The 12,508-nt window shown below is 45.2% G+C and overlaps 1 protein-coding gene across 1 annotated transcript in view; it reads right to left on the minus strand.

Moving 5' to 3' along the window:
* GABBR1 (gamma-aminobutyric acid type B receptor subunit 1) overlaps window positions 1-12,508 on the minus strand; it is a 330,834-nt gene that overhangs the window by 171,849 nt on the left and 146,477 nt on the right. Inside the window, exons 7-8 of the mRNA XM_082263684.1 lie at window positions 3,712-3,872; window positions 322-456 (exon numbers count right to left, since the gene is read on the minus strand). Coding sequence (XP_082119810.1) covers window positions 322-456; window positions 3,712-3,872 — 296 coding nt within the window. The remainder of the gene's footprint in view (window positions 1-321; window positions 457-3,711; window positions 3,873-12,508) is intronic.

The following is a 12,508-nucleotide window of genomic DNA, read 5'->3' on the forward strand; positions in this document are numbered from 1 at the left end:
CAAAGAAAAATAAGTAGCACATAATAATAAGACTGGAAGAAGAAGAAGAGAACAATGCATGGGAAATGCAGGTGATAAAGGAAAACCAGGGGGAGGACAGTGGACAGGTAGGGGGTGTAGTATACGTCTATATTTCAGAAAGTGACTATAACACAAGAGATAATGACGAAGTGACCAGTAGACAAACTAGTGAGTATTAGGGCATATTTCTCACATACAAGGAAAACAGGAAACGGAAGGTGGAATTAAAGGAAGGAGTTAAAGTGGGGTAAAGCAGAAAGAATTTGAGGCACACATGGCCGGCCAGAGGCTCCCGCTTACCACAATGAGGTTCCACATGCGAGCCGCTTCCGCCACCAGCGTGGACACACTGCTGCACCCTGGCATCAACATGATCTTAATAGGGTCATTGTACAGCAGCTCATACAGGTGTCGTGTGGCCTGCCCGGGGTCACACTGCGGAGGGTGGGAAGGAGAAATTAGGACAGAAGGAACAAGTCACAGTCATACACACATATATGCATTTTATTTTTCTGTGGATAGATAATGACCCCCTCTAGTCATCGCTATCCATCTTCCATCACATGTTTTCCTCTCTCTCCCCATCTGTCTCTCCTCTCCCCCCTCTCTGCCCATTCCTCTCTCTCCGTCTATCTCTTCTCCGGAATATTTTACCCTTTCCTCCGTTGCCGTGGTAACAGTGAGAGAGCTGAGAGGAATAATGAGAGAGCAGGGGGTAATCCTGTGAGAGAGAGCCTTGCTACACCCCCCAGTGCTCTCCCCCCCCATCAGAGAGGGTCTCAATAAAGGTCACTCAGGCAGTCTCCATGGCCCCATGCCATGGTGGTCTCTCTCCCGCACTTCTCCTCCAGCTGTCTCTTGCTTCTCTCATGTTGTCTCACCTCCTGTCACTTTCTTCATTCCCCTCCCCCTCCCTCTCTGTCAGGTTTAGTCCCCCAGCAGCCGCCCAGTCCTCTGAAATTTCAGTAATCTCTTCTCCTAAAATTGATCTCACCAATCGTTGTTGGGGGTCTTAAATCTAAAGCCCAACTTCTTTTAACTCCTCTACCAAAACTGATCTCACTGATCGTATTCAGGAGACTCGAGTCTATAGCCCAACTTCTTTAAAGTCCTCCAACAAAATTGATCTCACTGGATGTAAGTGGAGGGACTTGAGTCTATAGCCCAACTTCTTTAATCTCATCTATCAAGATTGATATCACAGACATAGTCAGGGGTCTCAAGTCTATGGCCCAAATTCCTTAGTCTCCTCTACCAAAGTTGTTCTTGCCAATTGTAGCCAGGGGACTCCAGTCTATAGACCAACTTCTTTAAAGTCCTCCACCAAATGGATCTCACTGAATGTAAGTGGGGGGACTTGAGTCTATAGCCCAACTTCTTTAATCTCATCTATCAAGACTGATATCACTGACATAGTCAGGGGTCTTGATTCTATAGGCAAATTTCTTTAATCTTCTCTACCAAAACTGATCTCACCAATCGTATTCAGGAGACTTGAGTCTATAGCCCAACTTCTTTAAAGTCCTCCACCAAAATTGATCTCACTGAATGTAAGTGGAGGGATTTGAGTCTATAGCCCAACTTCTTTAATATCATCTATTAAGATTGATATCACTGACATAGTCAGGAGTCTCGATTCTATAGCCCACTTTCCTTAGTCTCCGCTACCAAAATTGTTCTTGCCAATTGTAGTCAGGGGACTCCAGTCTATAGCCCAACTTCTTTAAAGTTTTCCACCAAATGGATCTCACTGAATGTAAGTGGGGGGGACTTGAGTCTATAGCCCAACTTCTTTAATCTCATCTATTAAGATTGATATCACTGACATAGTCAGGGGTCTCGAGTCTATAGCCCACTTTCCTTAGTCTCCGCTACCAAAATTGTTCTTGCCAATTGTAGTCAGGGGACTCCAGCCTAGAGCCCAACTTCTTTAAAGTCCTCCACCAAATTGATCTCACTGAATGTAAGTGGGGGGACTTGAGTCTATAGCCCAACTTCTTTAATCTCATCTATCAAGACTGATATCACTGACATAGTCAGGGGTCTTGATTCTATAGGCAAATTTCTTTAATCTTCTCTACCAAAACTGATCTCACCGATCGTATTCAGGAGACTCGAGTCTATAGCCCAACTTCTTTAAAGTCCTCCACTAAAATTGATCTCACTGAATGTAAGTGGAGGGATTTGAGTCTATAGCCCAACTTCTTTAATCTTATCTATTAAGATTGATATCACTGAAGTCAGGGGTCTCTAGTCTATAGCCCACTTTCCTTAGTCTCCGCTACCAAAATTGTTCTTGCCAATTGTAGTCAGGGGACTCCAGTCTATAAATATAGGGGTCTCGAGTCTATAGTTGAATGTCTTCAATCTTTTCTACCAAAATTGTTCTCACCGATCGTAGTCAGAGGACTTGAGTTAATAACCCAACTTCTTTAAAGTCGGTAAATTTGGTAATCTCTTCTCCTAAAATTGATCTCACTGATCGTATTCAGGAGACTCGAGTCAATAGCCCAACTTCTTTAAAGTCCTCCACCAAAATTGATCTCACTGGATGTAAGTGGAGGGACTTGAGTCTATAGCCCAACTTCTTTAATTTCATCTATCAAGATTGATATCACTGACTGATATCATTGATGTCAAAATTGTTCTCACCGGTCGTAGTCAGGGGACTTGAGAGTCAATAACCCAACATCTTACCAAAATTTATCTCACTGATAGTAGTCAGTAGTCTTGAATCTCTAGCCTCATTTCTTTAATCTCCTCTACCAAAATTGATCTCACTGATCATAGTCGGTGGTCTTGAGTCTACAGTCCAATTTCTTTAATCTCCTCTACCAAAATTGGTCTCACTGATCATTGTCAGGGGTCTTGAGTCAATAGTCCAATTTCTTTTATCTCCCCTACCAAAATTGATCTCACCGATCATAGTCAGGGGTCTTGAGTCAATAGTCCAATTTCTTTAATCTCCTCTACCAAAATTGATCTCACCGATCATAATCAGGTATCTTAAGTCTATAGCCTAACTTCTTTAATCTCTCCTACCAAAATTGATCTTGCTGACCATAGTCGGGGACTTGTACCCTTCATGGCTTTATTCATAATGAACAGGTGTGATACAGGAGATAGAAAATGATAAACATCTTTGAGGGACTTTCTGCTGCTAAGCTTGTGCGTCTAAACTCATCACATGCACTGCTGCCTTGGCAAACTACAGAACACTCTAAAAGCATACATGACTCCTTTATTATACTGGAAAACAAATCATTTTCATTATTAAAACCCTGGTCTGTAATGAGGGTTTGTCTTGAGAGCCCCCAAAAATACAAGCAGCAGTCAAAGATTGCTAGCATGTTGGTTAGCATGGCCAACCAGGGACACTTCCAAGGACAAACCTTTCAAGCATTGGACCGGGGATATTAGGACATTTATTTGAACTAATAAAAATAAACTTTGAAAAACACTAAAAAGATTTGATGAGAAGTGAATCTATTCAGCAGAAAATTTGGAATTTGGTGTACAGTTGGTGGACATGGGAACCTGCAGATCTTTCCAATCTTGGGGAATCAGGTACAGTTATGATGGTGCCACCTGTCTTTTTTATTTTTGTAACTTATATCCAAAAACCAGCCTTATCTTGATAGTATATCACCACTTAGATGCCCCACCAGCACCCCAAGCACCTGCTCTCACCTGGCTGTCGTGGTGTATCAGCCTGAGCTCATACTCCGGTAAAATGTCCCTCCGGTTGTTGACGTCCTCCAGGGCCATCTGTGCGGCTGGGTGACAGGCCTGTCCCCCGGGCCAGCCCCCGCTCATGGGGAAGAGGGCGCCCACGTGCAGGGCTTTCTTACCTGAGACCGCACCACATAGCATGAGAGTCAAGACAGGCACAAACAGTGACACCGACATGACCAAACAAGGGGGCATCATTGGGGGTGAGAGCAGAGGGACAGCCAGCCGGAGGGACAGGGGAAAGGGCGAAGCATTGTAGACGCACACCAAAAAAAAAAAAAAGTGCAAGAGGGTTAAAAGGTGTGACGGGTGGAGAAACAGAAGCAAAACAGACCTTCCAAAAAAAAAAAAAAAAATTTGCCAAAGCAGATGGGATAGACTGCGATCAACAGGAGAGAGAAAGAGCGAGAGTGCCGGAGAAAAACAAATAGACAGCAAAAAGAGACGGCAAGCAAACAGCGACAGGGGAAGAGATGCAAGATGAATGATTAATAAAAAAATAAATAAAATAAAAGGAAATACAGATATATGTGTCTTAGAAATAAGGGTAGCAGCAATCCAGAGGGGCAGCCTCAGACGGGCAGAGACAGCGGAGCGAGAGAGCCCCCGGCAGAGGCAAGAGAGACCAGCAGCATCTGCATGATTCCACGGTTGGATTCTGCAGTAGAGAGAGCGACAGAGGGATGGAGAGAAGGGAGCGAGAGAGGGAGAGAGTGAGGGAGCAAGGGGGGAGGAGACACATTGATGTCACCCACGCCGAAGGGAGCGAGGGATTACAAAGAGAATGGGAAATGAGAGAGGGGGAGAGAGGAGGGGGGCGAGCGAGAGGGGGGGGCTGGTGGTGGGAAGGGATGCAGGGGGGCACAGGTAATAGACACTCGGCCTGACACATGCCAGCATGGATGAATAGGCACGCTGACAGGTGCAGCGGGGAGGCATGAAATCACTCAGGACGGGGAGCGGAGGAAAAAAAAAAAGAAGGCAAGGATGGAAGGGGTTAACGCTGACACTTGTTCCAGATAATCACGACACATACTGGCTTATTTAATAAGGCAGGGCAAAAGAGCAACGAGGGGGTGCAACGGGCCGTAACCCATGGCAACCGCTGGCTGATCTCTTTCCGCTTTGCGCAAATGACGATTCATTTCTGATCCGTTGGCCATGGCAACCGGGCTAATTCCCGGTCTTATTTAAAAGTAGGGGGGCAAAGGTTGGACTGACAAAGTCAATAAAATATTTAGGCTAAGTTCACATAGGTGTCGAAATTTTAATGCCAGTTCAGGTTGCGCCAAACAAGCTATGTTTTTTTTTAGTCATCCAGAGCAGTGGTTTCCGAACTGTGGCCCTGGGGCCAGATACGGCCCTATGCTTGCTTTTATCCGGCCCTTGGGACAATTTTCCACCCACTGACACCATCGATGGGGCATTATTCCTCCCACTGACACCATCAATTCCTCACACTCATACCAATAATTAGCTACTATTCCTCCTACTAAAATCAATGATGGGGCTGACACCAATGATGGGCATTACTCTTCCCACTGACACCAATGATTGGGCATCATTGCTCCCACTGACACTATCAATGGGGCATTACTTCTCACATCCATACCAATAATTAGCTACTATTCCTAAAATCAATGATGGGGCTGACACCAATGATGGGCACTATTCTTCCCATTGACATCAATATTGGGCACTATTCTTCTCACTGACACCATCAATGGGGCATTATTTCTCTTACTCATACCAACAATTAGCTACTATTCCTCCCACTAAAAAAACAATTATGGGGCTGACACCAATGATGGGCATGAGTCTTCTCACTGACATCAACGATGGGCACTATTCTTCCCACTGACACCATTGCTGGGCACTATTCCTCCCACTGACATCAATGATGGGGGCACTATTCCTCCCACTGACATCAATGATGGGGGCACTATTCCTCTCACTGATACCAATGATGGTGCACTATTATTCCCACTGACACCAATGATGGGCACTATTCTTCCCATTGACACCAATGATGGAGGCTCTATTCCTCCCACTGACACCAATGATGGGGCAGTATTCTTCTTGCTGACACCATCGATGGGGCATTATTACTCCTACTCATACTAACAATTAGCTACTATTCCTCCCATTAAAACCAATGATGGGGCTGACACCAATAATGGGCACTATTCTTCCACTGACATCAATGTTGGGCACTATTCGTCCCACTGACACCAATAATGGGACACCATTCCTCTCACTGACACCATCAATGGGGCATTATTACTCCTACTAATTCCAACAGTTAGCTACTATTCCTCCCACTAAAACCAATTATGGGGCTGACACCAATGATGGGCACTATTCTTCCCACTGACACCAATGATGGGCACTATTCCTCCCACTGACATCAATGATGGGGGCACTATTCCTCTCACTGATACCAATGATGGTGCACTATTATTCCCACTGACACCAATGATGGACACTATTCTTCCCACTGACACCAATGATGGAGCACTATTCCTCTCACTGACACCAATGATGGGGCACTATTACTCTCACTGACACCAATGATGGGGCACTATTCCTCTCACTGACACCAATGATGGAGCACTATTCTTCCCACTGATACCAATGACGGGGCACTATTACTCTCACTGACACCAATGATGGGGCACTATTACTCTGACTGACACCAATGATGGGGCACTATTACTCTCACTGACAGCAATGATGGGGCACTATTACTCTCACTGACACCAATGATGGGGCACTATTCCTCTCACTGACACCAATGATGGGGCACTATTCCTCTCACTGACACCAATGTTTAGCCGTGCACAAAACACATTACTGCATTGCAATAGTGTAAACAGGCCCATTCTGTCCTTTGCATACATTAACACACTCGTGTGTTGCGCATGTTGCAATAAGACATCTAAATCATTTGATCAGAACCAAAGCATCACAACGCATGGAAAATGGGACATGCACCATTTTTTTCTGACACAACACATACACTATATTGTCAAAAGTATTGGGACGCCTGCCTTTACACCCCATGAACTTTAATGGCATCCCAGTCTTAGCCTGTAGAGTTCAATATTGAGTTGGCCCACCCTTTGCAGCTATAACAGCTTCAACTCTTCTGGGAAGGTTGTAGACAAGGTTTAGGAGTGTGTCTATGGGAATGTTGGACCATTCTTCCAGAAGCACATTTGTGAGGTCAGGCACTTATGTTGGATGAGAAGGCCTGGGTCACAGTCTTCGCTCTAATTCATCCCAAAGGTATTCTATCAGTTTGAGGTCAGGACTCTGTGCAGGTCAGTCAAGTTCCTCCACCCCAAACTCGCTCATGGAGCTCAGTTTAAGGAGTTCCAAATTAAACAACCAAGAGTCTGCAAATAAAACAATTTACCAATTTGTAACTTTGCACCTAAGTGGTTTGGACCTTTGCAGCACTGGGGTCCTCAGGTCAGTTCCAAGCAAGAATTCTATCTGCTACTGATTTATGTTTTCCCTGTGTTTGAACAAGTTTCCTTCTACAATCCAAAAACACACGGCAAGTTAACTGGCCTCCGACCAAACTGTCCATACCCAAACGTGACCGTCTATAACCTCGAATGAGTAAAAACAAGGGCATCAGCCATATTGATTTTCCAGCCAGATGTAAAATATGAATACATGGATACGGCAGATAAGGAACCCTCCCATTCCCCATGATAAACGTCGTTGTGGTACCTCCTGGAGGCCAAAAGCTGTCCATAAAACTCGAACGCAGTTAACAACAAACACTTTTATTTTGGTCGCCGACTCAGATGTTATCCAGCACGCTGGGAATTTTCTGCTGTTTGGGTAAAAGTTTGTTTTAAAAAGAATAAAATAGGTCAAACCTTAACCTGCATGTGTAAGTTTAGTGGGTATTGGACTCTGGCTGGATACAATGGATTGCTGCACCTTACTCCTAGTACATTATGGAAGTTTTGAATCTTTTGAATCTTGAATTTTCTGCTGTTTCAATAAAGATTTGTTTTGAAAAGAAGAAAATAGATCAATCCTTTACCTGCATGTGTAAGTTTAGTGGGCATTGGGCTCTTGCTGGATACAATGGATTGCTGCACCTTGCTCCTTGTATTATATGGAAGTGTACAAAAGATCAAAACGATAAAAATAATATAGGTGCAGCGCTGATCAGTTTCTCTGAACTCTTCATCCAAGAAGGAAAGAAATAAAAAAAAGTCTTTTGATAGTGTGCTATGGAGACCACCACCAACACCCGATTTCACAGCCTCTTACCAATTGACAAAGACCCTCATTATAAAGGTCTATGTAAGCAGGTCTATGGAAGCAACAGATGGTTCATTAGGTACTGGCAGCATTGGAATCCCAGGCGACTTGTCTCCAGAGTAATCATCTCCTCTATATCTCACGGGGGTACATCGTCATGCAGAAATAAATAGGAGATTCCTCATAGTGTATACTATAAACTCACTTTATTGAGGAATCAAAAAACACGTACACATAGGTAATGGACTAAACATGTCCAGCTCCCAGCGCTTTGTAGCTGTATCTAACCATCAAGATGGCTACAGTGTCCCGGACTGCAAGAACGCCTTGCATCATTAGCGCCTCCCTACGTGTTTCGTCACGATATGACGTCATCAGGGATATGGAGGTGGTGATGCTTTATTTTTGGTCACCAACTCAGGAGTCATCCACCATGCTGGGAATTTTCTGAAACTTCTGTAAAGACTTGTTTTAAAAAGAAGAAAACAGATCAATCCTCCACCTACTTGTATAAGTTTAGTGGGCATTGAACTCTATTGTTACTACAATGGATTGCTGCACCTTGCTCCTTGTATATTATGGAGGTTGTGAATCTTTTATTTCGGTCACCAACTCAGATGTCGTCCAGTACGCTGGGAATTTTCTGCTGTTTCAGTAAAGATTTGTTTTAAAAAGAAAATAGTCCAATCCTTTACTGATGTATGTGAACTTAGTGGGCATTGGACTCTGGCTGGATACAATGGATTGCTGCACCTTGCTCCTTGTATGTTTATGGAGGTTGTGAATCTTTTTTTCAGTCACCAACTCAGATGTTGTCCAGCATGCTGGGAATTTTCTGCTGTTTGGGTAAAAGTTTGTTTTAAAAAGAAGAACATACAGAAATCCTTTACCTGCATGTGTACATTTAGTGGGCATTGGACTCTGGCTGGATACAATGGATTGCTGCACCTTGCTCCTTGTACATTATGGAAGTTGTTAATCTTTTATTTCGGTCACCAACTCGGATGTTGTCCAGCACGCTGGGAATTGTCTGCTTCAATAAAGATTTGTTTTGAAAAGAAGAAAATAGACCAATCCTTTACTGATGTATGTGAACTTAGAGGGCATTGGACTCTGTCTGGATACAATGGATTGCTGCAACTTGCTACTTGTATATTGTGGAGGTGGTGATGCTTTCTTTTTGGTCACCAACTCAGGAGTCATCCAGCATGCTGGGAATTTTCAGAAATGTCTGTAAAGACTTGTTTTCAAAAGAAGAAAATAGATCAATCGTCTACCTACTTGTATAAGTTCAGTAGGCATTGGACTCTGGCTGGTTACAATGGATTGCTGCACCTTGCTCCTTGCACATTATGGAGGTTGTGAATCTTCTATTTCAGTCACCAACTCAGTAGTCATCCAGCACGCTGGGAATTTTCTGCTGTTTCAGTGAAGCTATGTTTTGGAAAATAGAAAATAGACCAATCCTTTACCTATGTGTGTAAATTTAGTGGGCATCGGACTCTGACCGGATACCATGGATTGCTGCACCTTGCTCCTTGTATATTATGGAGGTTGTGAATCTTTTATTTCGGTCACCAACTCAGATGTTGTCCAGCATGCTGGGAATTTTCTGCTGTTTGGGTAAAAGTTTGTTTTAAAAAGAAGAAAATACAGAAATCCTTTACCTGCATGTGTACATTTAGTGGGCATCGGACTCTGGCTGGATACAATGGATTGCTGCACCTTGCTCCTTGTACATTATGGAGGTTGTGAATCTTTTATTTCGGTCACCAACTCAGATGTTGTCCAGCACGCTGGGAATTGTCTGCTTCAATAAAGATTTGTTTTGAAAAGAAGAAAATAGACCAATCCTTTACTGATATATGTGAACTTAGTGGGCATTGGACTCTGGCTGGATACAATGTATTGCTGCACCTTGCTCCTTGTATGTTATGGAGGTTGTGAATCTTTTATTTCGGTCACCAACTCAGATGTTGTCCAGCATGCTGGGAATTTTCTGCTGTTTGGGTAAAAGTTTGTTTTAAAAAGAAGAAAATATAGCAATCCTTTACCTGCATGTGTAAGTTTAGTGGGCACTGGACTCTGGCTGGATACAATGGATTGCTGCACCTTGCTCCTTGTACATTATGGAAGTTGTGAATCTTTTAGTTCCGTCACCAACTCGGATGTTGTCCAGCACGCTGGGAATTGTTTGCTTCAATAAAGATTTGTTTTGAAAAGAAGAAAATAGACCAATCCTTTACTGATGTATGTGAACTTAGTGGGCATCTGACTCTGGCTGGATACAATGGATTACTGCACCTTGTACATTATGGAGGTTGTGAATCCCTTTCTATTGAAATATAATTCCCCAATTGTCAGAATAAGAAGCAATGCAATTGCATGCCAGCAACAAATGCAGGCTGTCAGCAGATCTTCACAAGATGGCTGGGAAAAAGCGAGCCAGGATTGGAAATTCTGGGAAAGACGGCACAGATGGGGAGAATAGTGCAGAGCTTTGGGGAACCAGCAATCCCAGCATGCCCAGTCAGTGACGACTGGGGCCTGTCAGCTTCATAGGCACTACAAGTCCTAATGTGCCATGGCAGCTGCACTGTATATGTACAAGTCACAGAGTTCTCTGGGGAGTTGATTTTGCTACAAGGGAAGAGCTCAAGCCTACAGCTGTTCAGGGACTACAAATTCCAGCATGACCTGACAAACTGCGCCATTATCTACAGCAACCAGTTAAACGACTTGCTTCATTTTAAAGATCAAGCCACGTGGTTTGCTCTGGGCGACCACTGACTTTCATTTGAGCCATCTGCCCTCCAGCCTTCATTCCCTCACTCAGCTTTATAAAATGTGAGGAGCAGAGGTAAGGAAGGGCGACCCAAAACAATAAAAACTGGACCCAAACTGTACTATTATTTTGAGCAAAAGTAAATATTTCTTTCTTGCCATATATAAAAAGCCACGGCTCCTGAGCTCTGCCATGTGACCAAAAGCCGGTTCTCCCCCCCCCCCCCCCATTACTCCACACAGCATCAGGGGCTCCCCTCTTCCACCAGCGCTCTCACTCTTACCGTACAGAGTACTGGAGCCCCCCCCCCCCCACAGAGCACCAAAGTCCCCCCTCTCCCCCCACGGAGCATCACTGCCCCCCTCACCCTCATTACCACCAATGCCACCATCTCACTCTCACTGAGCACCAATGCCCCCATTTCCCCTCATCGATGACCAATGCTCATATTCACCCCACCCCCAAGCACCAGTATCCCCTCCTTTCTCCACTGAGTACCAATGCCCCCCTCCCCCCCGACTATCAGTGCTCCCTTCTCCCCCTAAGCACCAGTACCCCCCCCCCCACCAATGCCCCCATCTTCCCCCACTGACCACCAATTCTCTCATCTTCCCCTACTGACTACCAATGACCCCATCTTCCCCCACTGACTACCAATGCCCCCATCTTCCCCCACTGACCACCAATTCTCTCATCTTCCAATACTGACTACCAATGCCCCCATCTTCCCCTACTGACTACCAATGCCCCCATCTTCCCCTACTGACTACCAATGCCCCTATCTTCCCCTACTGACTACCAATGCCCCTATCTTCCCCTACTGACCACCAATGCCCCTATCTTCCCCTACTGACCACCAATGCCCCTATCTTCCCCTACTGACCACCAATGCCCCCATCTTTCCCTACTGAGCAACAATGCCCCCATCTTCCCCTACTGACTACCAATGCCCCTATCTTCCCCTACTGACCACCAATGCTCTCATCTTCCCCTACTGACTACCAATGCCCCCATCTTTCCCTACTGACCACCAATGCCCCCTTCTCCCCCGACTGACCACCAATGCCTTCTTCTCCCCCAACTGACCACTGACTACCAATGCCCCCATCTTCCACCACTGACCACCAATGCCCTTTCTCCCCCCACTGACTACCAATGACCACATCTTTCCTCACTAACTACCAATGCCCCTTCTCTCCCCACTGACTACCAATGCAACCTTCTCCCCCAACTGACTACCAATGCCCCCATCTTTCCTCACTAACTACCAATGTCCCCTCTCCCCCCACTCACTACCAATGCCCCCATCTTCCCCCACTGACCACCACTGCCCCCATCTTCCCCTACTGACTACCAATGCCCCCATCTTCCCCTACTGACTACCAATGCCCCCATCTTTCCCCACTGACTACCAATGCCTCCATCTTCCCCCACTGACCACCAATTCTCTCATCATCCCCTACTGACTATCAATGCCCCCATCTTCCCCTACTGACTACTAATGCCCCCATCTTCTCCTACTGACTACCAATGCCCTTATCTTCCCCCACTGACCACCAATTCTCTCATCTTCCCCTACTGAGTACCAATGCCCCCATCTTCCCCTTCTGACTACCAATGCCCCCATCTTCCCCCACTGACTACCAATGCCTCCATCTTCCCCTACTGAACTCCAGTGCCCCC

This window comes from Pelophylax lessonae (genome assembly GCF_965119305.1).
Source record: "Pelophylax lessonae genome assembly, chromosome: 7".
Taxonomy (NCBI): domain Eukaryota; kingdom Metazoa; phylum Chordata; class Amphibia; order Anura; family Ranidae; genus Pelophylax; species Pelophylax lessonae.